The sequence below is a fragment of the Ciona intestinalis genome, chromosome 10 (assembly GCF_000224145.3).
Source record: "Ciona intestinalis chromosome 10, KH, whole genome shotgun sequence".
NCBI lineage: Eukaryota > Metazoa > Chordata > Ascidiacea > Phlebobranchia > Cionidae > Ciona > Ciona intestinalis.
The window spans coordinates 1,935,519-1,961,140 of NC_020175.2; the positions used below are offsets into that span (position 1 = coordinate 1,935,519).

The 25,622-nt window shown below is 31.8% G+C and overlaps 1 protein-coding gene across 6 annotated transcripts in view; it reads right to left on the minus strand.

Annotated features, from left to right (window-relative positions):
* LOC104266151 (fibrocystin-L-like) overlaps nt 1-25,622 on the minus strand; it is a 52,242-nt gene that overhangs the window by 10,936 nt on the left and 15,684 nt on the right. For all 6 annotated transcript variants that reach the window (XM_026836412.1, XM_026836409.1, XM_026836408.1 and 3 more), the window contains exons 31-78: nt 25,371-25,562; nt 24,925-25,101; nt 24,460-24,639; nt 24,018-24,157; nt 23,410-23,542; nt 22,882-23,026; nt 22,152-22,321; nt 21,586-21,736; nt 21,090-21,240; nt 20,607-20,742; nt 20,220-20,329; nt 19,741-19,873; nt 19,008-19,148; nt 18,537-18,695; nt 17,878-18,021; nt 17,401-17,637; nt 16,819-17,027; nt 16,246-16,411; nt 15,550-15,761; nt 15,000-15,092; nt 14,622-14,781; nt 14,094-14,219; nt 13,547-13,698; nt 12,879-13,117; nt 12,238-12,467; nt 11,815-11,966; nt 11,302-11,424; nt 10,432-10,567; nt 10,046-10,147; nt 9,395-9,494; nt 8,929-9,065; nt 8,170-8,293; nt 7,675-7,804; nt 6,855-7,020; nt 6,346-6,443; nt 6,101-6,284; nt 5,810-5,949; nt 5,335-5,461; nt 4,806-4,928; nt 4,298-4,423; nt 3,703-3,886; nt 3,236-3,336; nt 2,779-2,944; nt 2,217-2,310; nt 1,670-1,767; nt 1,058-1,125; nt 688-832; nt 369-448 (exon numbers count right to left, since the gene is read on the minus strand). In XM_026836412.1, coding sequence (XP_026692213.1) covers nt 369-448; nt 688-832; nt 1,058-1,125; nt 1,670-1,767; nt 2,217-2,310; nt 2,779-2,944; nt 3,236-3,336; nt 3,703-3,886; nt 4,298-4,423; nt 4,806-4,928; nt 5,335-5,461; nt 5,810-5,949; nt 6,101-6,284; nt 6,346-6,443; nt 6,855-7,020; nt 7,675-7,804; nt 8,170-8,293; nt 8,929-9,065; nt 9,395-9,494; nt 10,046-10,147; nt 10,432-10,567; nt 11,302-11,424; nt 11,815-11,966; nt 12,238-12,467; nt 12,879-13,117; nt 13,547-13,698; nt 14,094-14,219; nt 14,622-14,781; nt 15,000-15,092; nt 15,550-15,761; nt 16,246-16,411; nt 16,819-17,027; nt 17,401-17,637; nt 17,878-18,021; nt 18,537-18,695; nt 19,008-19,148; nt 19,741-19,873; nt 20,220-20,329; nt 20,607-20,742; nt 21,090-21,240; nt 21,586-21,736; nt 22,152-22,321; nt 22,882-23,026; nt 23,410-23,542; nt 24,018-24,157; nt 24,460-24,639; nt 24,925-25,101; nt 25,371-25,562 — 6,990 coding nt within the window. The remainder of the gene's footprint in view (nt 1-368; nt 449-687; nt 833-1,057; nt 1,126-1,669; nt 1,768-2,216; nt 2,311-2,778; nt 2,945-3,235; nt 3,337-3,702; nt 3,887-4,297; nt 4,424-4,805; nt 4,929-5,334; nt 5,462-5,809; nt 5,950-6,100; nt 6,285-6,345; nt 6,444-6,854; nt 7,021-7,674; nt 7,805-8,169; nt 8,294-8,928; nt 9,066-9,394; nt 9,495-10,045; nt 10,148-10,431; nt 10,568-11,301; nt 11,425-11,814; nt 11,967-12,237; nt 12,468-12,878; nt 13,118-13,546; nt 13,699-14,093; nt 14,220-14,621; nt 14,782-14,999; nt 15,093-15,549; nt 15,762-16,245; nt 16,412-16,818; nt 17,028-17,400; nt 17,638-17,877; nt 18,022-18,536; nt 18,696-19,007; nt 19,149-19,740; nt 19,874-20,219; nt 20,330-20,606; nt 20,743-21,089; nt 21,241-21,585; nt 21,737-22,151; nt 22,322-22,881; nt 23,027-23,409; nt 23,543-24,017; nt 24,158-24,459; nt 24,640-24,924; nt 25,102-25,370; nt 25,563-25,622) is intronic.

Genomic DNA, 25,622 nt, shown 5'->3' on the forward strand with positions numbered 1-25,622 from the left:
AATAAATGTTAAACCAAACCATTCTCGGATAATCTTGCTCTTTAACACTTCTTGAAATCAATTAACTTCTTGGTTTGTAATATCAATCAAAGTTACACAGATGTCATAATGTGCATCATATGTGGTGGCTTCAAACAACCCATGCGTGCTTTTAAGCCCCCCCCAAAATTAGGTGTTTTTTACATTATCTTTTTTTTTTGCACAAAATTGGATAACTTATTAATGTAATCACTATGGTCCATCGCTGTGGCAAACTGGTAAGCATGCCTTTCTCTAGCAAAGAGTTTCCAGGTTTGAGAAATGATGTTGCCACCACTGTGAGTGTTTGTGTCCCTAAGCTATTGCAATATACCACGCGATTTACCAACCTGGTTTTGAAACAGCAACAAATGTGGATTTCTTAACAATGGCATATTTTGCAGCAAATCCGTGAGACTTAGATGCTGGTCTGTATGGAATATTAAACATAAACAACATAAGTAGTGACATTATTGCACAAATTGATCTATAAAAGTTATAAGATATTACCAGTTGTAGGTGCTGGACCAATATATAGATTTTAAAAACATAACCTAATACTTCTTTATTTTAATAAATTTATTTTTGTAATTATATAGTATTGGATTGTTAGGTAATGAGGTTTAGCACTTAAAGTAATACCACGCAAAAACAAATAATTTAACATACCCAATAAATAAAGTGCTCAATCCTACTGTTGAATCCGTGATCAATGCATTAACCACCTCAACACTCCCTCTACCTTGGTAATAGATACCAGCCTCAAATGCTTTGTGCACGTTAAAGTTAGTTATTCGGGAACAAGTGAAGAATCCTGAAATATGACGTTAAATTGAATCTACACCATTGTTCAATGGAATGAAAAATTTCAATAAAAAGGAAATATTTTTTAAAGTCACTCCAAATAAGCCAAAAGACGATACAACTAAAATTTAATAAGCTATTATTCATGAATAAATAATTTTTTCCCATAATGCTAAAAATATTACTATAACTGTTTTATGAAGTTTATGTTACAAATAATACAAATAAGACTGACCATCCTTATTCATCCATATTCCTTGCATAACCGCACGCGCCTCATTTGAATCAAGGCCACCATGAACGCTGGGTTGAAATTAAAAAAAAATTAGTCTTACTTTAACCATATGATTATTTTGAAAATTTATAATAATCTAATAAATAATACTACTGAACTGCAAAGTTTTCCAACGAAATATTGGTAATTTATATGTTTAAAGTGCTGATAATAAGTGACTTAAGTTCATCTTTTATTTCTTTGTTAAATGTTGTAGATACCAGATTGGATTTCATAAAGCTGCAGTGTTCAGTAGTAGTTTGCTCGCTGACATCTCTATACCAAAAATTCTGTTCACACTTTCAACAAGTCAAACTAATATTAATCAGTGTAAACCATAGTTCATGCCTTAAGAACCGTTTTAACTAAATAATAACAAAATGCATTTTAACTAAATAATAACAAAATGCATTTTAACTAAATAATAACAAAATGTTTAATTAAAAAATGTATGTGCTAAAAATAATTACATTGATAATGTTCCCTAGTTTGTAGTAAATATCAAATCAGCATTACAATTCCTCTAAATTAAATGGTGACAAATATTGTTGCATTGAACATAGCTTTTCTCACCTTGCTGTGGAACATTCTTCACCATCTATTCTATAACCAGCTCTTTCTGATCCAGCCACCACATTACCAAACATCATTATATTTGTTCCTTCGTTTATCTAGAAGTGTATTATAATTAGGTAAAAAAAAAAAATTTCAACTTATTCATCCACACATGCTGAGAAAGAGGTATAGAAAGAAAAATAAAAATGTGACAGATTACAAACCAGCTTTAGCTTACGAGTTAGGGGTAGTTTTCCTTTTTATGATTCCTCATTTGAACTGGGTTCAAGTAATTACCATTAAGTGTTTTGTTAAAAAAATAACACACATTCAGAAAATGGTAGAAAGTAGCAACATTAGGTTTTAAACATGGTATATTTTATTTCTAGATAAACACCTTAATTAAATGGTACCAGTTTTTTTTACCATAAATAAGTTAGTTAGTATGATAAAGACGTCATCTTTGTTTTGTCGCCATATCATGTCTTTCGTATAAAATATTTCTGAATCTTTGCTACCGTAATCGAAGAGACAAATAAAGTAATTAGTATTAAATTACCATTACCTCAATTGCTGCTTTCCACAAAACAATATCGATTTCATTTCTATCTTGGTAAACAGACCTTGTTCGACAAATTGCAGCCAGATTTTTTTCAATTCTGTCGAATTAAAACAAAAATGGTTGAAAATCAATTGATATGCCTTTCCTATCTAGCCTTAGTTCCATAGTTTCACTGGTTTTACTAATATGTGATTTTTCAGCCATAGAACAACATTGTATCAGTTCAAACCCGATTTTAAGATTTAATAGTAACAGTAATTGTTGAACGCTTTGTAGGGATGTCAGAATACTGTAGATTTATACGAAAACAGTTTATATTTATAATTTTGTAGGGATGCATAAAAATAAGCATTTTTTCCCACCTTACTATACTGTTTCTTACAAAGTAATATTGCCAATAAAAAATTATGAAAAAAAGTTTGCTGTTTTGTTTAATGGGATAATTCAAATTAAACAACCTAAACAAAGATTATCAATTTAATATATAAAAAAGAAGAAAACTTAAAATAAGGGCGTATTTAAAGTTAGATATCATCTAAAAAATATCAAATAAAAGATTATAAACCTGTGATTTTCTCCTTCTACTTTAATAGCAGGCCCCACTGTATGATGAATGACATTGTTTGTGATAGGAACTCCTTTTGCACCAAACACACCAATGGCGCTGTTGAAACCATGGTGGAATGAATTGCGTCGAACGTAACTTGGTTTAAACTCATTGTCCACCGTACCTGGAAACACCAACAAATATATAAAAACAAAATAGAAAGTGTTGCACCCAATGCAGTTGAGTCAAAAAAATCTAAAACAGCTCCACAAATTTGAAGATTTACTCGGATAAAGAAAACAAGATAGCTTTATCGTATTTATTGTATTTATATTAAAACTACAATTAAAATATTATACAGAAATTATAAAAGTTTAAATAGGGGAAAAAATAAAACCAAATTCGCACCCTCATTTAATAATGATTGTGTAAAGGGAACTAAACTAAATTAAAATATAAAGTTAAAGAAACAAACCTGTTCTAAGAAAAGCGAGTGAAAACCTGGGATCATAGTTATCGATATGTCCCTCCTGCCCGGTGTGGTAGAATTCAACATCTTCAATTCGTGCAAACCCTCTGCAATACAGAAATTATAAATTAATGATTTTAAAACAAGAAGTTTGGGGTAAATGGTAAAATGTAATATGCAATTTTAATTTATAGTAGTTTAAAAATTTTTGCTTACACCCAAACACAAAACTTTAGATATAGCAAAATAGAAACGATGCCTAGTTTGCACAGGGTATAAAATCTTAGATGTTTCATCACGCTAAATTAGTTTAAATGACGTCGTCAAGTATTTAAATCTGATTTGTCTAATCTGTATAGTTTAGACCTCTATCTCTATAGCGCATGGAAAAAATTAGACACTACTTTCATATAACAAGTAATATATCTATAAACCAAACTTTAGATAAATATTAAAATAAATGAAAAGTTAACCTGAACTCTGTCCCAGTTCTGTTTTGATACGTTCCAACCAACAACCTTGCACCAAATGATTCTTTATAAAGATTGTTGTAATCTTGTCCAATTATTTTAATATTACGAGATAATAAACCAACTTCAGCATTTAACTTGTAAGTATTTGACGCACCAGCGTGGTTTGTGTACGAGACACTGTATGCTAAAGGTTAAACAAAAATTTTTAAAATTTAAGTTAATAAACACGATTTGGCTGAACACGACATTAGTTATTATAATTTAATTAATTCTGTTTGCTCAATGTACACTAATTTATTTTTAGAGAGTGATGATGCTGTTTTAGGCGAAATATATATCTCAGAATAAAATTCATTAGACTGGATATTATAGCGTTTTTACAAAAATGTTAAAATCTTTTTGTTATTGTTTTGATCCAATTTTTTTTTAAATGTACTGCATGCATTTTAAAATATAAAAATCTTGTAAATAGTTTTAAAAGTATATAATATTAATATGAAATATTTATTTATGACAACTTTGAAAGTGTTTTACGTTTATATTGAAATTTTAAACAGCATTACAAATATGCACATATGTCATGTAATATATTTACCAAGATGAGTGAATTTGAGTGTTGTGTTGAGTGTTAAAGTGAGTTTATCAGATGAAATGGATTGTATTTTAAATGTTTCAGTTTCCCAAGGATCAAAACTTGTTGATGTCACCATGATTTCTTCTCCTAAAAATAAAAGAATGAATGTAGAAAATAGTCAACTTAATATAAATAAAAAAAATATTGGTTAAAAATTAAAAAAGGACAAATGGATAATCGCTAACAGTTTGGACAATAAAACAGTACAGAGAAAATATATGAACATACAAGAAAAAAGAATGTCCACTAATTTAGTTCCAACTATTTCAAGAAGCGGAAAAAACTTCTTAAGCTAAAATGAAAATTTATGAGATCACCCAAAATGTTCGATTTTACAACACTATATAACACATGTCTAAACTTTTTCAAAACACTTTGCTAATCAGTGTAAAAGCACATTGAAACTCATTTTGTGGCCATTATTTTCAAGATACTCCAAGCTTTAACAGCAAAGTGAGTTTGAACGTACCAGCCTCCCATTCCACAGCTTGGGACAACACAACTGTAGAATCTCCAGCATTTGCTGCTTGAGCAAGTTTTGTCCACACCACATCCCTACGTCTGCCATGCAAATCCAATCCACCAAATACTCCTGTGAAAAGATACAAGTTACTATACTTGGCATGTCTTTTGGTTCACTTATTTATAAAAGTACCAACACAGCTTAACATAAACTTTGTTTACCCATACAAATACAATAAGAAAATTGCTGATCCTAAAAATCATACTATTAACGATTATGTACACCAGGGAAGTGGTTCCCAAACTTTTCATGCTCTCTGTAGTTAATGTGATTTAAATATTACTAACGACATTCACTAAAAGATCAATTGCAACTGTTTGGTGTGAAACTAGTCAGTTGCTTACCACCTGGGAGACCTTCACATAATACTTGTGGTATCCATACCATAATTTGGGAACCACTGCACTAAGGTGTACAGTGATATATCTTTCAAAACAATCCAAAACAGCTTAACTATTGTATTGGAAAAACTTACCTATAGCCTTTGCACCCATGTTTATCTGAGCAGAAGGTTTATACTCCGGTGTATTAACATCACCTTTCAATATTATGTTAGCTTCTCCAACAAACTTGTCATCTTCCCAACCAATAATTAGACGACCCTAATAAAACAACATGACAACTTATTAAATGACACTGATTTCTCTTTACATGGCAAGGTATCAAAGTTTCTATAACATGGGTGTTATGTTTCACAAACTACCCTTATGAGTTACTTCATTTGTTACTTGGTGGAGGAATATTTAATATTTTTTAATTTGCATGATAACCAATAAAAGACTTAATTTGTATATGTATGACAACCTATAATAAACTACTGAGCTTAGACCAGTGCCTTTTTGTGCGTTTTGTCCAACGACAGACACAACCACAATAATGACAGCAACGAGCCTTGACCCGGTATCTGGCGTGAAGTAAGAAATACATCATAGACGAGATAATTAACTTACAGTTATAATAATATGAGTTGCTTGAAGAGTAAATTTCTTATAAGTCCCGTCTGCTTTTTGATTTCCATCTAATTCCAATGTTCCTTCAATCCACAACTCAGTCATATCAGGGAAGTCAATGTCAGCAACCATCCATACACCTGTAATGTATCTTAGTTGTACAGAACGTTGTGAAAATCGAAAATCATTTTCTTAGACAACTAAACATAATATTGCTTGTTAAAACAATCTCACATTTTTTTGATATCCATAAGTTTAGTTTTATTCTAAATAAAATACTTTTTTAAAAACCTGTTTTAATTTTAATTTTGGCTCCATTCTTGGGAAGAGAATAACTTCCTCCACCATCGTTTCCCCCCCAACCCTCATCTGCATCACGCCACGATTCAACGTTTGACCAGAACACGGCATCAGATGGTCGCTCACGTTTAAGGTCAACGGTGTTTGATCCTGTTCCTTTCGGAATAATACAATCCTAAACACAGAATATTATTTTGTGAAGCTTAAGGTTTTGCTTAGTAATAATGGTAACTTACTTTATAAAAACATCTATAGGAGTCAAATAAAACACTTCTGTCCTTTGCATTGGGAGATGCTGATCTCTTCTTTCTACTAACTGCATCACTACCAGATACTGAAAAAAAATATTATTGTAAATCTAACAAGTTACACTTACTTTATTGAAGTCAAACTGTCTTTTATAAACAATAAAAAAATTACATTTGATAATGACACTTCTACAAGAATGAATGAATATATGTAGCTTATTTACTCTCGTGTGGTGGGGCATCGACTGTCGTTAAACGCAGTGTTCTGTTTCATACACCTCATGCCAGCTTACAAGTTACTATGTAAGTAACTTTGTGGATGAATATTTGTTTTTGAATTTTTTCCAAACAAAGTTCATTAATATTAAAAACATAAACAAATTAATAAACAGTTTCAATGCTTTGTACATTGTGTGTCGCTGGTAACTACTACAGCTAACTTTTTTATCCCAAAATAAAAACAAAACATACTTTCCATTTAAAACAACCTCACTCACCAACGTAAAATAATTCTTTTTCATTTGCATCGAAGAAAAAATCTCCATTTTTGTTTGCCGCACAAGTTACCATGGAAGTTGAACCATTTCGTGCGAGGCCTTTGTAGACTTGAACACGATCTGGCTTTTGTGTAAGCTTATGTGACATGATCACGCAATCTGATGTCTGGAACACAATAATACTTTAAATTAAAACCCTTTTTTTTTCATTTTATTTTTTGAAAATAGGTGGGTTTTGCCATTTATTATTGCACGATTGTTAATAAAAGAGTAAAAAACCCTGTTACAAGTTCCTGAGTACATATATGATAAAATCCATAATTGCAGAATGTCAATTATGATGTAATAATATTTAGATATCACAACTTGAACTGTGAATGCTTTAGCAATCACAGAGAAGTTTTGCTGTTGAATAATCTCGATAGATCTCACTAATACCTGCTGTCGTTTTTGTAATAAAACTGTTTTTATACCTCAAGGCAGGCAAATTACAGTGACGAAGTATGTTTTCGTGCACATTTAGAGTTAATTTTCGGCATGAACTTTTTTTGAAACAACAAATATACAACTGGCAGCAGAGAAATAAACATAAACAATGCTTCTCTGGTGATACCCAAGTAACAATTTATTTCAAAGTGATTGTTCTACATGTCACCAGCTATAGTGATATCCCAAAGAAGGGGGCCTATGTATAAGTCTATCGTTGGGCCTTCTTTATATAAATCGCCACTAGTCATGCTAAATACTTCTCAGAAGGATTTCAATAAATCAATGCAAATGCAATATGAAAAGAAAAATATTGGAATAAATTCGAAATTACCTCAAAACTATAGAAACCAGCTTTATATGAGATATTTGATATGTGCTGTGCGTCCACAAACGTCCAAACATAACTTTCACCAGTGATCACGGTTGCTGTCCATCCCAGTTTATGGGTCATTCCCTTTTTCCTGAATTTAAACAGAAATTTTGTTATGAATGTTTGTTTAATTATTTTGGTTATGTGTTATGCAAGGGTAGCATTGCTCACTATATGTGATGACATTATATACACCTCGTGTCCCCTTGCAAGTTACAAACTAAGAACTTTGTTTAATGTATGATTGACTGTTTGAATATTGATTACCATTGATGACTAAGTTGGATCGTTTTCTATTAGTTGTATTACCTGAGGACAAACACCCTCAATGGTAACAATAAAACAATTTGTTTGATTTCAATAAAACATCCAAGTCATCAAAAATTATGAAAAAATTTACAAATTTATTGCAGTTATTAAACAAGACTTTTAAAAGAAGATACATCGCGACATTACTTGAATGGAATAGTTGTGGTTCCATATGAAGTAGTTAAATTGACATCTTTTGCTTCAAGTGACGATGGTAGCGGTTTGTTCCAAGCTAGTCGATGGAACTTTAAGTTACCGGGACATACACTTCCTATGAAAACAAGGTGAGATTGTTAAGGCCTATAAAAGTATTTACAGGTTACTGGGTAGGAGGTTTTGGTCTTAAAGCAATTTGTTTGGGTTTGAAATAATTAATGTAACACTTAATACGGAAATGGTATATAAAACAATACGTAAAAATCACTTGCACTACCATAATCATATTTAAATGCAACTTGCTTTATCCTCGCCTGGTCGGAAAATGACAGTCGTTTTAAGTTGTCACACAGGTGTTCTATTTTATACACCTCGTGCCAGCTTATAAGGTACCATGTATGTAACTTAGAAGCTGATTATTCTTTTATGTATATGGGTAATAGTTTGGACAACCCATTTATAACCACCGGGTTGGATCAATTGCCGCTAACTCTCATGCCCATCATTTAAAGCTTTGTGAAGCAAATTTCCAGCGTCGTGGCACAATTGGTTAACGCATCTTTCCGCTAAGCGTCAAGGACACAGACCCGCAATGATAGCAGCGACAAGCCTTGAACCCACCACCCCTGGGTGAGTGGCCGATGCGCTAACCAACTGTGCCATGAAGCTGGAAATTTGCTTTACAAAGTTTTAAATGATTTATTTGTATACAGCTTAATGAAATATAACTCAAACATTAGTAAAGCTAACCCTTAAATCCAACACTAAACGATGCGCTCTCCACACATGAAGGAGGTAATGATGGATTGCTTGGTGTGATAACCTTAGGTTGGTTTGTCTCCGTAACACTTCCATCCAAATCATAGATTACCATTTCATGAGCCCATCTGTTTCAGTAAATGTTAATTCATTGTCATCATTTATCCTTATGTGGTAAGGCAACTTTAGAGTTTTAACCTAGTTGTTTTATTGTGTATTATGTGCAGTGGTTTAATTTAAGTGTGCAACTTTGTGAGTCATTGTTTGGCTGCCAATTGGACAAACCATAAATGACCATTGAGTTATAACAATCACTCATCACTGTTACTGTTTTACCCAAAGACACACATGGTGATAATGATAAAAGTTTTAAACTCTGAACCTATAATTAAAAAGCTTGCCAACCACTGTGCTGTGACGTTATTTTAATAAAATTTGTAACAATAGCAGTTCTAACCGAAATCTGGCTTTGTTTGGACTGTTCAAATATTTTATGCCACTCATTTTGTAAGGATAACCGCCACAAAAACTTGCACAGGTTCCTGTAATTGTTGTTCCTGTAAAGAAAATCTTTATTCAAAAACTGCTGTTCTTTTTATACCTACTTCATGAACACACAAAATTTATCTTCTTTTAACAGTCATGATGTTAAACAAATGTCTTTATTTGTTCATTTATTTTATCTTCATTATGTAATAACAACTCTCCAATCTCTTACAGAGTTCATATATACACAGAAGTTATTTTATCGACATAGAAATCTTCCAGGGCAACAAAATGGGGCTAACATTGTAGATTGTTTACTCTAGCACCAATCACAGTTTAATTGTACCAGACAAAAACTTCAAGTCCTTTTAGGTTTTAACAAATCTACACAACTAGATGACAATTTTTCTCTTTAATCTCCGCCAATTTATGGTATATCTGTAATCAAATTAACCGGTTTTCTGTGCGCTACGCGATTTCTATTAGCGAAATACTTCTTTTTTATATAAGGACTCTGACCTATTATGTATGTTAATTCATATGACCTCTGTTATTGTAACAAAGGAACAAATTTTAAAAAATCTTGTGACATGTTATTTTTATTTGGAAAGATAGAGTTTACCTGCGAATACTGCTGTGTTTTGATCAAAGTTTATAAAGGTAACATTATGTACACCAAATGCTTCGGAATAAGGCAGAACTACACCACTGTGAGTTTTTTCACCTAAAATTCAATATTTTTAATTTTCTACATTTGTATTTATTTTTAGTTGCAGAAAAAGCTTAAATACACTAAGAAGTATTTGTGAATCTAACTAGAAAAAAAATGCAATTCATCTGGGATATATATATATATATATGTTGAATGTATGAATGAATGAATTCATATATATGTTAAATCAATTAGCATAAACAACTATTAATAGGTATTCCTACAATACAGGTATATCCAGTACAAATGTCATACACTTTATATTAAATTTTTAACACAGAAAATAATATATTTACCAGATTTAGAGACAAGTCCACGTGCAATTATTTTGCTGTTGTAAAGTCCAGCTTGTCCCCACTTAACGTTTTTATCTCCAATTTGTTTTACTTCTAATCCTGCTTTTTCATTATTAACCATCAATGCATTGTGAAACTAAAACAATGTAATATTAGAGAANGTTATTTTGGTACAAAACTTTGGGATGATAATTGCTTGTATAATTATTTGCATCAACAGTTTATATAAGATAACTAATTGATTATTGTTAAGGTTACTATTTACATATTTTTTTAATCTATGGGTGAAGTCCTTGTCAAGGACCTGGGATTTAGGCCAGCTTTGGCCCATTACCCCAACACCCAGAAAGCCCATTTAAGTTCTTCTTGCGAGCGGTGCCGCGACACCGCATCGCAGTTAGACGCGTAATATTGGCACCAATTTTTATCCTCGTGTGCTTACGAGTTACCATACTTTTCAACTTTGTGTATGATTTTTATTTGATATGGCTTACAAAATTGGACAAACCATTAAAGACCACTGAGTTGGAGCAATGTCCGTTAAGTGTCTTGCCCAAGGACACATACGCCGATCAGTTTTAAAATCGCCAATCGCCATCAAGCATCGAACCGGAGACACTTTGGTTTCGATGCAGGCGTCTAAACCACTGAGCCACGGGCGCCAGTATTTACAAATTACATTCAGCCGCATTATACAACAGCTGAACTTTGTTTTGAAGTATAAATGTGAGTAAATACAAAGTTCACGATACTTTAGTTAAAAACCCTGTTAACGGGAATAGAGTGCGAAATATAGGCATTTTTTCAGGAGAGCTTTATTAGAATAAATTATGCTCACACTAACATTATATATAATGTAAATTAACTGACCCTGATAGCTCCTGCATTTACCAACTCAGCTCCTTTCTCACAGTTCCATACAAGCATCGAACCAATATCTGCTGGTTCCGGTTCATTATTCCAACATGAACCAGCTTTCTTTGGATACCACACCTAAAGTAAAGCTGATGTTACTGTTTTCCAAGGTCGAAAAATATAAGACATAAATTGGATTCCATGAAGATTTGTTTCAATAAATGCTTCTTTTTGTAAATATGTAAAAACTCGAAACGGTCAAATTTAAGTGAAAAGAATCTGTTTTTATATAGTATGGTGGTACCTTTATATCAAATTTAAGCAGTTCTATCTATATACAATTTTTTATTTTAATTGTCCCTTTTCAAAAAACATATTTGGTCAACAGAGTTAAAACTATGCTGCAAGTAGACTAGTTACTAATAAATTTAATTTTATATTTTATAGAAAAAAAAAAATATATATATATATATATATTTTACCTAACAAATCATCAAAATAATTCTCTCTTCCACTTAATAAGCATACCTGGAAAGTCCACACACCAAACCAGCCTTGTGAATGTACTGTATTGTTGAGAAACACACCCAATGGGATATGTCTTGGACAATACTGTGGGTCGTATGAAGGACCATCAGGTCTGCTACGCATTCGATACCAAACGCCAAAATGAGTTCCACCTGTATTTATTATTATAGTTTGTTATTTGCTCAAATGGTTATAATAAGTGCTTATTAAACTGCTTCCATATTTGTTAAGAGTCACAGCACACTTTGTGTTCGCCTGTAAAGTTTAAAATACTCAAAATTATTTTACAATACCCATGTAAAACTTTTTCATTACACTAATATAATTAGCTTTAGGGCATTTGCAAGCCTGTTTTCGCACATAAGCACAATGTGGTACACAGAACATAGTTTAAGTGACCGTGTTATAGAAACGTAATTATACCTGCCATGGCATTATGTTGTATTGTATTGTTGGGGTTTGTTGCCCAAATAGCAGCTGGCGTGATGTCGTCATTTTGTAAAGATGTGCTTTGTTTGCAGAATAGAATGAGATTGTATTGCAAAACATTTCCAATTTCAACTCCATCTTCAATAAAAAGAGCTCCCCCTTTGACATCATAAACCACATTGTGTTCAACCAACAGGTTGTGTGTTCCATGCACTGTTACAGCTCTATGGGAAATATTAGATGGTTTAATTTAAATTGTAACCACTGAAATTTTATTAAAAACAAAACCTTTTGATGGCAAATTAAAAAAGATTTCCGTTTGTTTCACTGGAATTGTTTAATAGTTAATAGACATTATTTTACCCTACAATATTTACTCAATTATTTAGTTTGGTAAAAAAATATTTTCAAAAACTATGGATCTGATCGAGTGGTAGATGAAAAGTTTGCTTTTGTCCATGTACAATAATTATACCAGAGTTATCAAATATAGTAATTTTAATACTCTTTTTCCAGTTAAATGTAAATTAGGCCAATTCGTGTCTTGTTGCAATCACCCTTCTGATTGGGAACTTAATACATAAAACATTCCCATTATTAAAAAAACTCCAGATATTATGAAACAACAAACCTACCTGTTAAATGTTTTATGTATTGCACATCCTCTCACATAATTATTGATCTTCACGCCATTCCTTACGTTCCCCATGAGATGAAAATGAATCGGGTAACGTCCGAGTCTAAAAGCTTGGCCAGCTTCTGTTATCTCAACAAACTCAATCCTTGCTTTGACAACTCCTGATCCTTGCTCACGTGGATGCAACATGATAGTTGCACCAAACTCATCAGATCCTTCCTCTTCCCCAAAACGACCCTTAGGTGGCAGCACAGTGATATTAATAAAAGTTTTTATCATTTTAACAATATATATACCAAAGCTAACAAAAAAATACAGTTTATTTTTAAATAAAAGAGCAGAGTTTGAATAAATCGAAACAACCTATAAAGGATCACCGGGTTGGGGCAATTGTTTTAAGTGTCGAGCCTCGAACCCATTAAACTCTTGGTTAGGATAAACACACTAACTACATTGCTAACCGGTAAACTTATTAGTTAAATTTCATTACTAGGAAATTTGACATGTTTACATAAGTGGAAATAATTTGTTCATTGGAGTCATTCCTGTAAGGTCTAAAAATACCTCATAATAACCAAAAAAATGTCTTTAGCAAAAAGTAAATTTTCCATACTATCTTATTTATCATTATAGTCTAGCCAGTAGAAAAACAGAAACCTAACTGACCTGGAAACAGGTTTGTGTTGCAAATTCACCAGTATTGAAACCTTCTTCACACTCTGGTATAACATCTGTCCATCCCAAATGTTTTGATCCACGAATCACAATATTTCTTGTAAGTAAACCAACTTCTGCTTTTGTTTCAACCAATGTTCCGTCTGCATTAAAAACAAATTGCTAATACTAAATAGCCAAACCTTTAAAAGACTATTAGTTAGGCTTGAATTTTGTTTGCTATGTAAGTAGTAGCAGTTACTATTTCGTTGTTTTGCAACAAACGTCGTCAAACTATTTGGTACCAGATCAAGAACAGGTTCAGAAAATGTATCATAGTTACTTAGTTACTAACTATCATCACAGAATATTACCAAGTTTAAAATCAATACAACTGTCATATACACTAATACATACACTAATCACACTTTTTAGGTAGCAAAAAAGGGCTTATGTTCAATGTTACTTTCTTGTATGCAATTTCTTATACACAATGTTTGGGTAGCAAAAAATGGCTTATGTTTAATGTTATTTTCTAATATACATTTCATAAACATACCTCCAAATGTTTGTGCTACAGCAATATGTTCATATTTTAATGGTGGTTCAACAGTCAGAACTTTTTTATTCGCTGATATATTTGTGATTTTGAATGTTTCTGTTTCTTTTTGACTGTGGCGATGTCCTGGAGCAAAAATATTATTAATTATTATTTATGTAATTATTTTCATCAAACTTGTTCATAATGATCACTTATTTAGCTTTCCACGCATGACAACTTGGATTCAAAACACAGCTCAGCTATTGCGCAACGTGCGTGTGCCCCATACTCCTCTTTTGTGTTTAAAGGAAGACGTTTTGATTCACCCACAAAGTAACATACATGGTAACTCGTAGGCTGACACAAGGTGTATGAAACAAAACAGCCGTATTATAACAACTGTCATTTTCCAGCCAGGCGAGGATAAAGTAAGTTACATTCATTCAAGCATTTATCATTAAGTGGCAAGCTCAGGGCCACACCAGCCAACTATGGTGGCAGAATCAAGGTTAAACATCTATTACTTTAAAATGCAACCCCACATACCTGTAGTAGCAACAACAATGGTATCTCCTACATTCCAAGTGACTGCATCATCCAAATTCAAGGTTGTTGAACCAACAGAACTTGTTTGTGACAAATGAGTCCATGTTATTGGAATATGTTTTCCATGCAAATCTAATGTGCCGTTACGCACACCTAACACCTTTTGAGAAGAAAAAAAGCACCTCTTGTCATATTAACAATTTTTAAAAGTGCTCTGATTATATTTTTAACCACATTTAGGGACAACCCAAAGGTATAACAAATGTTTCATACTTCACATCAAATGGCGGCTTACCAAGTACCTTGTGTTAAAATTACTATTTTTATATAAAGATAATTTTAGACAATTTCAAAGATATCCATGTTAAGGTTACGTACCTTTGCTCCATATATGGGTAATTCTTTTGCCCTAAGATGTCCATGCAATGTAATGATTGCTTTATGTTCAAAAGCCTTTTCTTCTGTGCCAATCTGTTAAAAAATACTTTTTGATGTATTAACAATTTTCTAGATGAACTATTTTAATAAAATATTTGTCTGACATGTGTTTGCAACAAAAACGCACATTTATTCATATTAGTGCTATGAATCGTGTTATTATTGAAATACTGTCTAAATGATTTAAATTTAAGTGTTGTCAACTACTTATTTATCGTGGATAACAGAGCAAGTCAAAGTTAACATAGGAATGTCCTGCTACACAATGATGTGTGTTGGATTCACATTCCTCATACCTTTAGGCGAGGTATAAAGTATGTGACTTATTCAGAGATTGGCAGATCTTAAAAATACAAACTAGTGTCTAACCATTCACTACAGTAGTGTTTTGGATGTGATTGTACCTATATATATGTGCAATGTATAAACAAATGCAAGCGTAGTGCCATAAAAACATTCTCATTGGGTAACAAATGACATTTCAATAAACCTGTAGCACTCCCCCATCAGTAATAAGTATGTACTCTGCTTGTAACTCAATATTCTTTTCATCAAATATCAGTTTTCCTCCTTGTATGAGGAGAAGTTTCAATACAGGAGTATTCACATCAAGAACCACGGTTTGTCCTTTTTTCACAACAACCAAGTCACCAGTGGTTGGTGGAGATAGACCACCCCATGTGTATATTGATGACCACAGATCTATTAACAAAACCAGTAAATATTAAATTGCGTAGTAAGCAGATTGTGGTGGTGTCTTGTGAATATAAGTAAACACAATTTACAGGCTGCTTAAAACTTATCAATCATCTTTTTTTCTCCAAATTACATTTAATACTTAAAATTGAAGGTAAATAAAAAGAATACTTCTATAGAACTAATTGCGGTTTACTTATTTGGCAAACAACACACAAAAAACATGAAGCACCTTATGCACCGTTACTTATGTTCTTATGTACCATTAAGTAACATACATGGTAACTCGTAAGCTGGCACAAAGTGTATGAACACCTGTGTTATAATGACTGTCGTTTTACGGCCACACGAGGATAAAGCAAGTTCATTCAATCATTCTCATTGGAAGCAGAGTAATAAATGTATTATACAAAATATGTTACAAATAAGTTGACATATTATGGGGCCCTAGTTCAAGATGCTATTGAACACTAAGGGTATTTTTACTCACCAACATATTGAAACTGAGCATTCTTATTAATGGCAAGTCCCTTGCCAACAATGCTAACTTCAACGAATGCAGAAGTTGATTTTGAACTTGGTTCAGTTTGACAAACGATGTTAGTCTCTGTTGAGTGTAGAACGGTGCAAACAACACCAGCTATTGACACTTTTACCTGGGTATGGAAGATGTATTGAAAACAAAGTAATGAATAAATGTTAGGTGATTTAACTAGGTGTCTGGCAATATATAACATGGGTGTTCTGTTTCACACAATTGTGTGTAATTTTATGGGATTATTTACTTTTTTCCCTTTTCCCTTTTTTTAATGTGGGACTGCAAGTATAAACAACTCATTGAAGTGTCTTGAATATATATGTGCACAATGATAGTTGCTAACAGTCACTAACCTATATTCTCTAGGCTAGAGGCAGTTGTGCTACCTTTATACATATTTTTTTTATCATCAGAATATGAAGAATATTTATTAAATTCACAATCTTCAATATAATGAAAATCACATTGAATTGAAGCAGCAATAGTTTGTTACAGAAACATATTAATAAAAAAGCAAAGTCATACCGAGGATTTGTCTGTAGTAAAACCAGTTCCCACAATAGTAATATTTACACCACCACCAGTTCCACCTCTCACTGGAGTTACAGATTCAACTTTTGGTGTTTGAGATGCAGTATACGTGAAATTGCTTGTAGCAACACTACTTGTGTCACCCACTGTCACAGTGACCGGGCAACTTTTGTCAACTTCAAATGATGTCTTTTCAAGGTTATCTAAAAATATACTTTTGTTAATTAACATTTTTAACACATACAGTGTGTGCAACAACTTTACTTTTGATTTTTGTTTATGCAGTTGTCACTGTTATGCTTAAAAATTGGCAAGAAATAAGCAAAAAGGTCAATTTATAGATTTAATAATTTTACGATCATTATAAATTGCCAACCACCAAGGTAGATATTTGGAAAGGGTCTTGAATCCGTTACCAGCGCCGAACTAACTGTACCATGGCACTGGACTTGCTTCAGATACAAACACACACACACACCCCTAATCGTTATTATAATGCATGTTGCTGTGACAATTAAAAGTCTAAAGTAACATTTATCACTTTTTATAACAAAAATACAATTAGTATAAGCTTACTTTTGAGTCTATAAACTTTTAACCCAGTTTTTGGGTTGGATTTAGTAGCGAAAACATTGTGTCGACTGCCATGAATTCTCCAAGCTTCAAACAAATTACTCCGAGAACCTTCTGCCCACATTTTTTCCCCCAGTGTGGATTCCACAACCAAGCTCATATGAGGACAAAGTACGACATCAAGATTAGGTGGTGTTAAGGTACTTCCAAACTTTAAAATATCACCCAAACAAGCGTAACCTGAATGAAATAAGTAATATATAATTTAAACTAGAAAGTATTCAGGTCTCCAAATTGAATGAATAGAGGAACCTATTTACTCTCATGAGTCGGGACTATAACAGTCGTTAATACAAGATATATATATAATAAAAAAATAAAAGGTGTTATGCTGTACAGTTTGTAAAAAAATGAGTTTAAATAATTGTGTCACGCAATCCCTAACATTTAAACATAATTTATATGCGTAATACCAATTACCTTTAGGTGCAACTGGTCTCCAAATTGAAACATATTGCCTCAAGTCGTTTCTTTTTACTCCGTAAATGCTAACATATGAAGAAGGATGTTTGAATGCATTGTTTGTTACTCCCTTGTATGTAATGATATCTTTGGTGTTTTCATCTGAAAAAAATAATAACAAAAAGTTTATTTAATGGAGATCAAAGCATTAATATAGATGAAAACAGCAGAGGCAATGGCAAAATAACAAAATGTTATAACAAACTCAAGCTAAAAATATGAGTCTACAACTTAAAAAAAGAGGCACAATTAAAGAGGCACAATTAAAGAGGCACAATTAAAGAGGCATGGAATCCCTAGAAAAAAAATTACTATTAATTACAGTAATACAAATTTCATTGAAAAAATAATCATAAAAATAATCATAAAGCAGATGAGCAGGAAAACTAACAACTTAGCTTTCATTTTTGTTTTGGCCTCAGAATGTGAATTTATGTCTTTTAAAGTAATATAGTTTATTTGCAGAAATAATAAAAAACAAGTTAAGAATAAACATTTAGAAGTTACTACTGCTGCTACCAGACATAATCTAATATTAAAATTAAATAATTTGGTAACAAGATCTTTTGTTTCTTATATTACAAATGTATTTTTAGTTGATTTATATTTCAACTTACTGAGTGCCGTGTTGTTAACAACAATCTGACCAAGTGGAAAATAACCATTTTTATCATAAGAGTCATCCACAGATATAATTGTGAGTTTTTCACTTCCACCAAAAAAAGTTGAGCTATGAAGCACTGATGCAATCACTGTTAACTCAGAACTTATAGGCTCTGTAAAAATAATATGATATAAAGAAAACATCATAGTATAAATTAAAGTTAGGTCAAAATGTATGCAAATGTTTAACAATTAATGAAGAAAGGTTAACGGTTAAGATTTTAACTAAGGAATTTTTAATTTCCATTTTTGATGCGACACTAAATTCCCACCATTTTAATTGGGCCACATATCTTTTAAACAGACAGTGGGTTGCAAGTAACTGCATAAGATCAACTTTACAAAAAAGAGATACTTTGTAACAGCTTTATAAATCATTTAAAATATTTTCTACAAACCTATTACACAGAAAAATGTTATGATACCTGTTTCAAGGATGCATTCAACATTAGTTCTTGTGACAGCTGATGCATTAAGATGACACATATTATCACAAACTTTAATCTGCATTGTTTCGTCAAAACCCAAACCAGTTAGAGCAAGTTTCACACCACCAGCAAATCCACCTTAGAAAAATATTCAATGTTTTAACACAGGACTGCGGTTTTTACAACCCTTTAAAATTTTCTGGTGATAAAAAACAGTAACTGCTATAACGGAACAGCAAACACTACAATAACAACTAAAAGTACTGATATTCATGTTCAATATTAAAGTTCATCTGAATTATACAATGATTACTTAAAGAGGCATACCAACAAAAAACTAAAGTTTGCGTTATGGTAAAACTGCTTGAATGTAATCTACAAGTACCACCAAAGTTTAAAACAACAAAAAATCTTCCAAGAAAGAATATTTGTTAAAGCAGTGGTATTCGAACTTTTTTCTTGCAACAAATTTTAGAAGTGTTTCTCTTAATTTTGTCTTGCGACGCATCAGTGACAATTAAAAAGAGTTAGTACCAGACTTGTAATTAATAATACAAAAAATTATGTAAAGTGCGACCCCACTAGAACCTGGGTTAGAGGTTAGAGGTTAGAAGCTGTTGACTTATATTGTTTCTTTATTAATTTGGGGGGGGAATAACACAGAACTGAATCTTTACATGATCAACTCTTGAAATAATTGCACACTGCTGCATAAATTTAATTTCATTACCTGACATTGGTGTAACTGAAGTTATGTTTAAGGTGACTGTGAACATAAGATTTGAAGTAGCAAAGCCAGTAACGCTGTCCAATAATTTGACCGGGAAAGTTCCTCCTCTATGCGAAGGCACAGTGCATTGAATCTAAAAGGTTTAATAAAAAGTGAGACACAAATGCTTGGATAAATTTGTTCAGTTTAGTGCCTGGGGTGTTTATTTAGTAATACTAGAATACTTGGTTTAAATCTTAGTGCTTCACTTTTAGTTTGTGGACTTAAGCAAGACAATTGAAATAATTGTCTTACACCAGTGGTTACTAATGGATTGTTCAAATGGGCAATCATCCAGAAAAACTAGAATATACAAAGTTTCATATTTGGTAACTTACAAACAGGCATGAAGTGTTTTAAGACATTCCATATGAATGATAAACAATTGAACACCCATGTTACAAAAATAAATTAGTATTAAAACTAAAACATTTTCTTACATGAGTAAAATTTTGAAATGTAGTAACACAGATGGAATCTCCAATAAACACAGATATATTTGTGTTATTTAACCTTGTACCTGTAATTGTTACCATCTCACCAGGCACACCTGAAACATAAAGTTTATATTTAATGCAGGATTTTTAACATTTTATGTAAAATATAGAGATATCAGACTAGCATCACTAAATATTGCTATATATTTCTGTTGAACATTAATCCATACAGCAATCATCAGTATTGGAAATTGAACCAACAACATTTAAACCAAAACATATAAAAAGAACACAATTGTGTTATACATATAGGCTGTAGTGTTCATATTGAAACTGACAAAAAATTAATTGTTTCTGCACCAAGCAATGATTAATATATGTGTAGTGTACCTTCGGAAGGTTGAATGGAGGTAGCAAGTGCTGTTAGTTCAGCATTGTAAGTGTATTTTAATACTGGAAAGCCAGAAGGACTGATCACCACATTCACTTCTTTGGTTGTTCCTACTCTTGGTGCAACACATGAGAACTAAACATTGAATAAAGGTTTTAATAATTTTAAAAAACATAATGAGCTCAAGATACTTAACGCCAAAAACAACAGTCATTAAAACAAGTTGAAATAAAAATTATGTAAAAAATGTTAGTTAAAATTGCATTATTCTTTTAGTTGCAAACATACAAATCACAAAATAAATAAAAAACTTATTTATCCTTTAGGCAACAGTCGTTCTAACTTGAGTGTTCTGTTTAATACACCTTATGTCTACATACAAGCTATTTCCATTGTCTGTATGTCTGGCAATTAAGACAAATGCACAAGGAGACATTATACACCAAAGAGCAGTATTGTAAAAAACATGGAAAAGAAATTACTTGATGATTCATGATTGGTTGTTTGATTGGGCAAGCTTTCCCATCTATAGTGACAGTAAGCCCTTCAACCATGAACCCATTTCCACTAAACATTATTTCATTCCCTCCTTCAATGCTGCCACTTACTGGTGTAATACTTGCACGTGGTACACTGCAAAAAGCGAAAATTTAGTGAACATTTTAGGGCAATTGCCTCAATTTTACAATAGCAGGTTTATTCACAATACATATTTCCTTGTTTGATTATTTCTATATCTAAATGGTTTCATCCTTGTTCAAACTGCACGAATAAACAATTTAAACAGAAATTTTCTTGACCAAAACCCTAGCTCCTAGACTATTGCCCTATCTTTCAACTTACTTGGTTATCTGCTATAAATTAATAAGGACACCATTCAAACACCACTATATGTTGAATCCTTCAAAACTGATGATAAATGAATACCCCAAAAAACGTTTTTAATACAAGGGAAATTCAAAAATGAGTAATTTTTACCTTGTAATCATATTCAGAGACGTTGGATTAAATGCTGCGTATCCTTTTGTATTAACAGTGAGTTTAACTGTGTGTGCACCAAAAGGTAAGAAATCGAGCGTACATTTCACCAATGAACTTGATGATGTTGTAACATTACATTGGCGTGAGCCTGGTAAGTATTAACGATAAACAAGATATATTGATTACCACAGCAGGAAGTAAAATACAATAAATAGAAATATTATTGTCTCATTGGTGTTTAAATGATCATTAAGATATTAACGAGACAAAAAATTACAAAGTTACACAAAATATAGAATGGTCGTTTGTTGTAGGCTTATTAAAGTTAATAAACATTTTTTTAATGCTAACTGAGAAAAATTAAAATGATTGTTTTCTGGAATTATTATTGTATTGTAACACTTATTTGGCGCAGTTAAAAATGACAAAACGACAATGTAGCAATTTGTTATTTGCATGGCTACTGCTTGTCTGATCAAATCATTTATATTGTTAATACTACCAACTCATGTGCTTTATGGTTTCATTCATTCTAAATAAACACAAAGTAAAAAACAGTTTACCAACAGTAACCGACACAGTGGATTTATCATTACTAAAATCACTTCCAACAATTGTAATTGTTGTGTCACTTTGATTGACTGTATTAGGAGTGATTGAGGTGACAGTTGGTGTCATGGAAGCAAGATAAGAAAATAAACACGATCCAGTGCATGTTGATATGTATGGTGATCTAATGGAAATAACATTGTTTTATCTTAATTAGAGAAACATTTTATTTATGAAACAAGTTTTATAATTAAAATAAATGCTTAACCAAAAAAGGGTGTTTTGAAATAATGTACTCATTTGCCATGAATAATCATAAATGTTCAGCAAAACTCTTACTGATTAACAATAGTCTTATAAAAAATTTAAAAAAGACCATAAAAAAACTCCTGATCTAATAAACCTGCTGCATCGAAATTTTTTTTTTAGTTGCTACAATTTCAGCAACTGTGTGCTTATTCTGTTAAAAATTTAACGTTTTATACAAAACCAAACAATACAATAGTTCTTATAAAACTTAGTAATAAGCAAACATTGATTTAAAAATATAGAAAACAATTTTTTTTTTAAATATATTATATCATTTTTTTGTACAACATTTTATTTAAATTGTTTTAAAAACCATTGTTTTGCCGGTATATCCTGTCTTTTCACTATTTTTAAATTTTTGCTATTGTAATCGAAGAGACAAATAAAGTTACAATTATTATTTATATTATATTTAAATATATCCTAGCAATCTACCTGGAAAATGTGATATTAGCTGAAGTTTCTTGGTTAACTGCTGATGTGACACATGTTAGTTGATGGGAAGTGGATTGTTGCACCATGCATGGTGTGCCAGATATAGATACTCGGTTCAGTGGAGTAAGTGTGTAAAAACCAAACCCTAAAATGATAAAAAATGTTTTAAAAAATGGTGCATCCAGAAAAAATGTGGATGACTTGGTTATATATGTATTTTAAATATTGTGAAAAAGTAAGTGTTTCTTATGTGGATAATATGATTTAAATTTTAAGATGTATCTCTTAAACTGTCTTGACATACTTAAACACACTTATTGGTGTAATACCATTTTGTAGAAAGAACAATCTCCTTCTAATATTAATGTATATGAAGCTTGAAAAACAAGTTGACCTTTTTACCAATGGCTTGGGTCAAGAAGCAGTACAAGAAGACAATTGCAACATAATACTAGAACCTATGCCCAGTGGTGTCAGCAAACACGCTAACAGAATCCATACTTTATTCGTTCTATAAGTTCAACTTACCTGTTACCGTTAACTTTGTTCCACCTTGCATAGATCCACTTACAGGTACAACAGATTTAATATTTGGAACCAACGCAAATCTATGTTTATCATCAACTGATGCTTCACCAAGGTTGTTCACAGTTACTTTCACCTGTTTATTAATAGTTTTAATTTTATTTTATTTAAATTTGTTTAATATAAAGTAAAAAGAAAGTAAATATTGAAATGTTAGGCTTCTTTGTATAAAAAAACGAGAAAATAAACAAATGCTTTAGAAGTTACAACAATTGTTTAGTGAGGCATACTGAAAGCATAAAATTATCACTTTTTGTGTATATCCCATAAAAAATAGGTCATTTTATTATAAATGCCTCACAGAAGTTTTAAGCACTTTTAAGTAAACAATTTTAATCGTTTATGGTTCGTGACTTTTGTTTAGAGATACTTAACTTGCATAACCCCCTGTTCCATCAGAAAAGGATTTGCTTTATTTAGTTTATGTTTGTTATTGATATTTGCTTTATTGCATTTATGTATGTTATTTTGTTTACTGCAAAGCAGCATTTAAAAGACACAAGACCATAAGTCAAAGTCTCTTAATACTTAATAACCCTAAATAAACATACTTGATACAATGTTCCAATCAGTGTCATATTTGTTGGTTTTGGAGAACACCGTATTTCAGTTGAGCTAGATGTCAACACTTCACATGGGTAGTTACCAATCATTACAGAATTAGCGCACTCATTTTGTGCAAAGCCACTTCCTTTAATAAATACAAAATTTTATATTCTACTTATTTGTTCTTGGTTTGGCTACAACAGTTACAAAACATACGTTATACTGCACACCATGCTTGGTGGCTTTATAAAAGTTTTAGATTTTCTCTTTTGTCAATTTGACGGACTATTAAAGACTAGTGTGTTTAAACAATTGTGGTTAATTGTCTTACCCAACACACACCCACTAAAAAATGATATTCACTCAATAAATAATACCAATGATGAATCAAACAAATCATTAATATAAAACCTGCATTTAAAAACAAGGTCAAAACATAACAGGTACCTGTTATTGTAACAACTGTATCTATTGTACCAGATTGAGGGGAAGTGGAAAGTACTGTTGGTGTGTAACAAGCTTCACCAGATACAAATATTAAACTGTTATCCACTGTTGTACCACTAGGTACACAACCAGGTACTTTATTCAATGCAGTACAAGATGTTGCCCGCTTTTGACGATGTGCTGGAAATGTTATATTGACAATTATATGACAAAGTACACACCAATCTTATCAATAATATGTTCTAATTGTAAAAAAAATTGAAAGTTAAAAAACATGCAGAATAACCAGATAACGGGTGAAACTATGGTGTTACAAAAATATAAAGCTCTAGTCTAAATTTCAGGTATACTGTAGCCACTTAAGCAGACAAATGGTTGATCAATTCTCAACTAAACCACAAAGAACTGTCCACAAATTTAACCTCCATTAAAAAAAAAAAACTTGGTTGATAACATTTTATTTACCTTTGGCTGCACCAACATGAGCAGAAATGCCTCTCAACTTGACGTGCAGAGGAAAGTGCTGAATTTTCTCGGTTACATGAATTGTTCCTCTCATCAAAACAGTATTATCGTTGCCATTAATATATCCAGAGAACGCATGATAAGTACCAGGTTGCACGAACTTGTATTCATAGTATCCTTGTTGCACAAAAATCATAGGTTTAAGTATGTGAAATAACAGTTTTTAACATTTATTTATTTTATACAATACTAGTGTCAATTTGTTTAGTGGTTATTCATTTTTTACAAGGCCATATCTGGTTTGGTCGTACCAGAAAAAAAATTAAAACTCAACTTTATTAAAAAAAATTCCTTATTTAGAATTTAAATATTCTTTCTATTAAGGTTGCAACCTCTGAAAATATATTGTGAAAACAATATAAGTAACATGTGTAACCATTTCTAACCATTTTGTGTTTTTGTTGGCCCAGAATTGAAGCCAACATTATCATATTCTTCACCATCAGGTCCAGCAGTTGAAAACACTCGAATACCCCAACCATTGTTTGGTGTTCCCTGTATGTTCCACCTCCAAACAACTTTATCTCCAACATTTATACGAAGAACTTGTGGATTCCATGCAAAACCAGATCCATAAACTAAAATAATTTTTATTCAATTTTCTGTATGACTGTCAATTTATGTTAAGCCTCGCACCT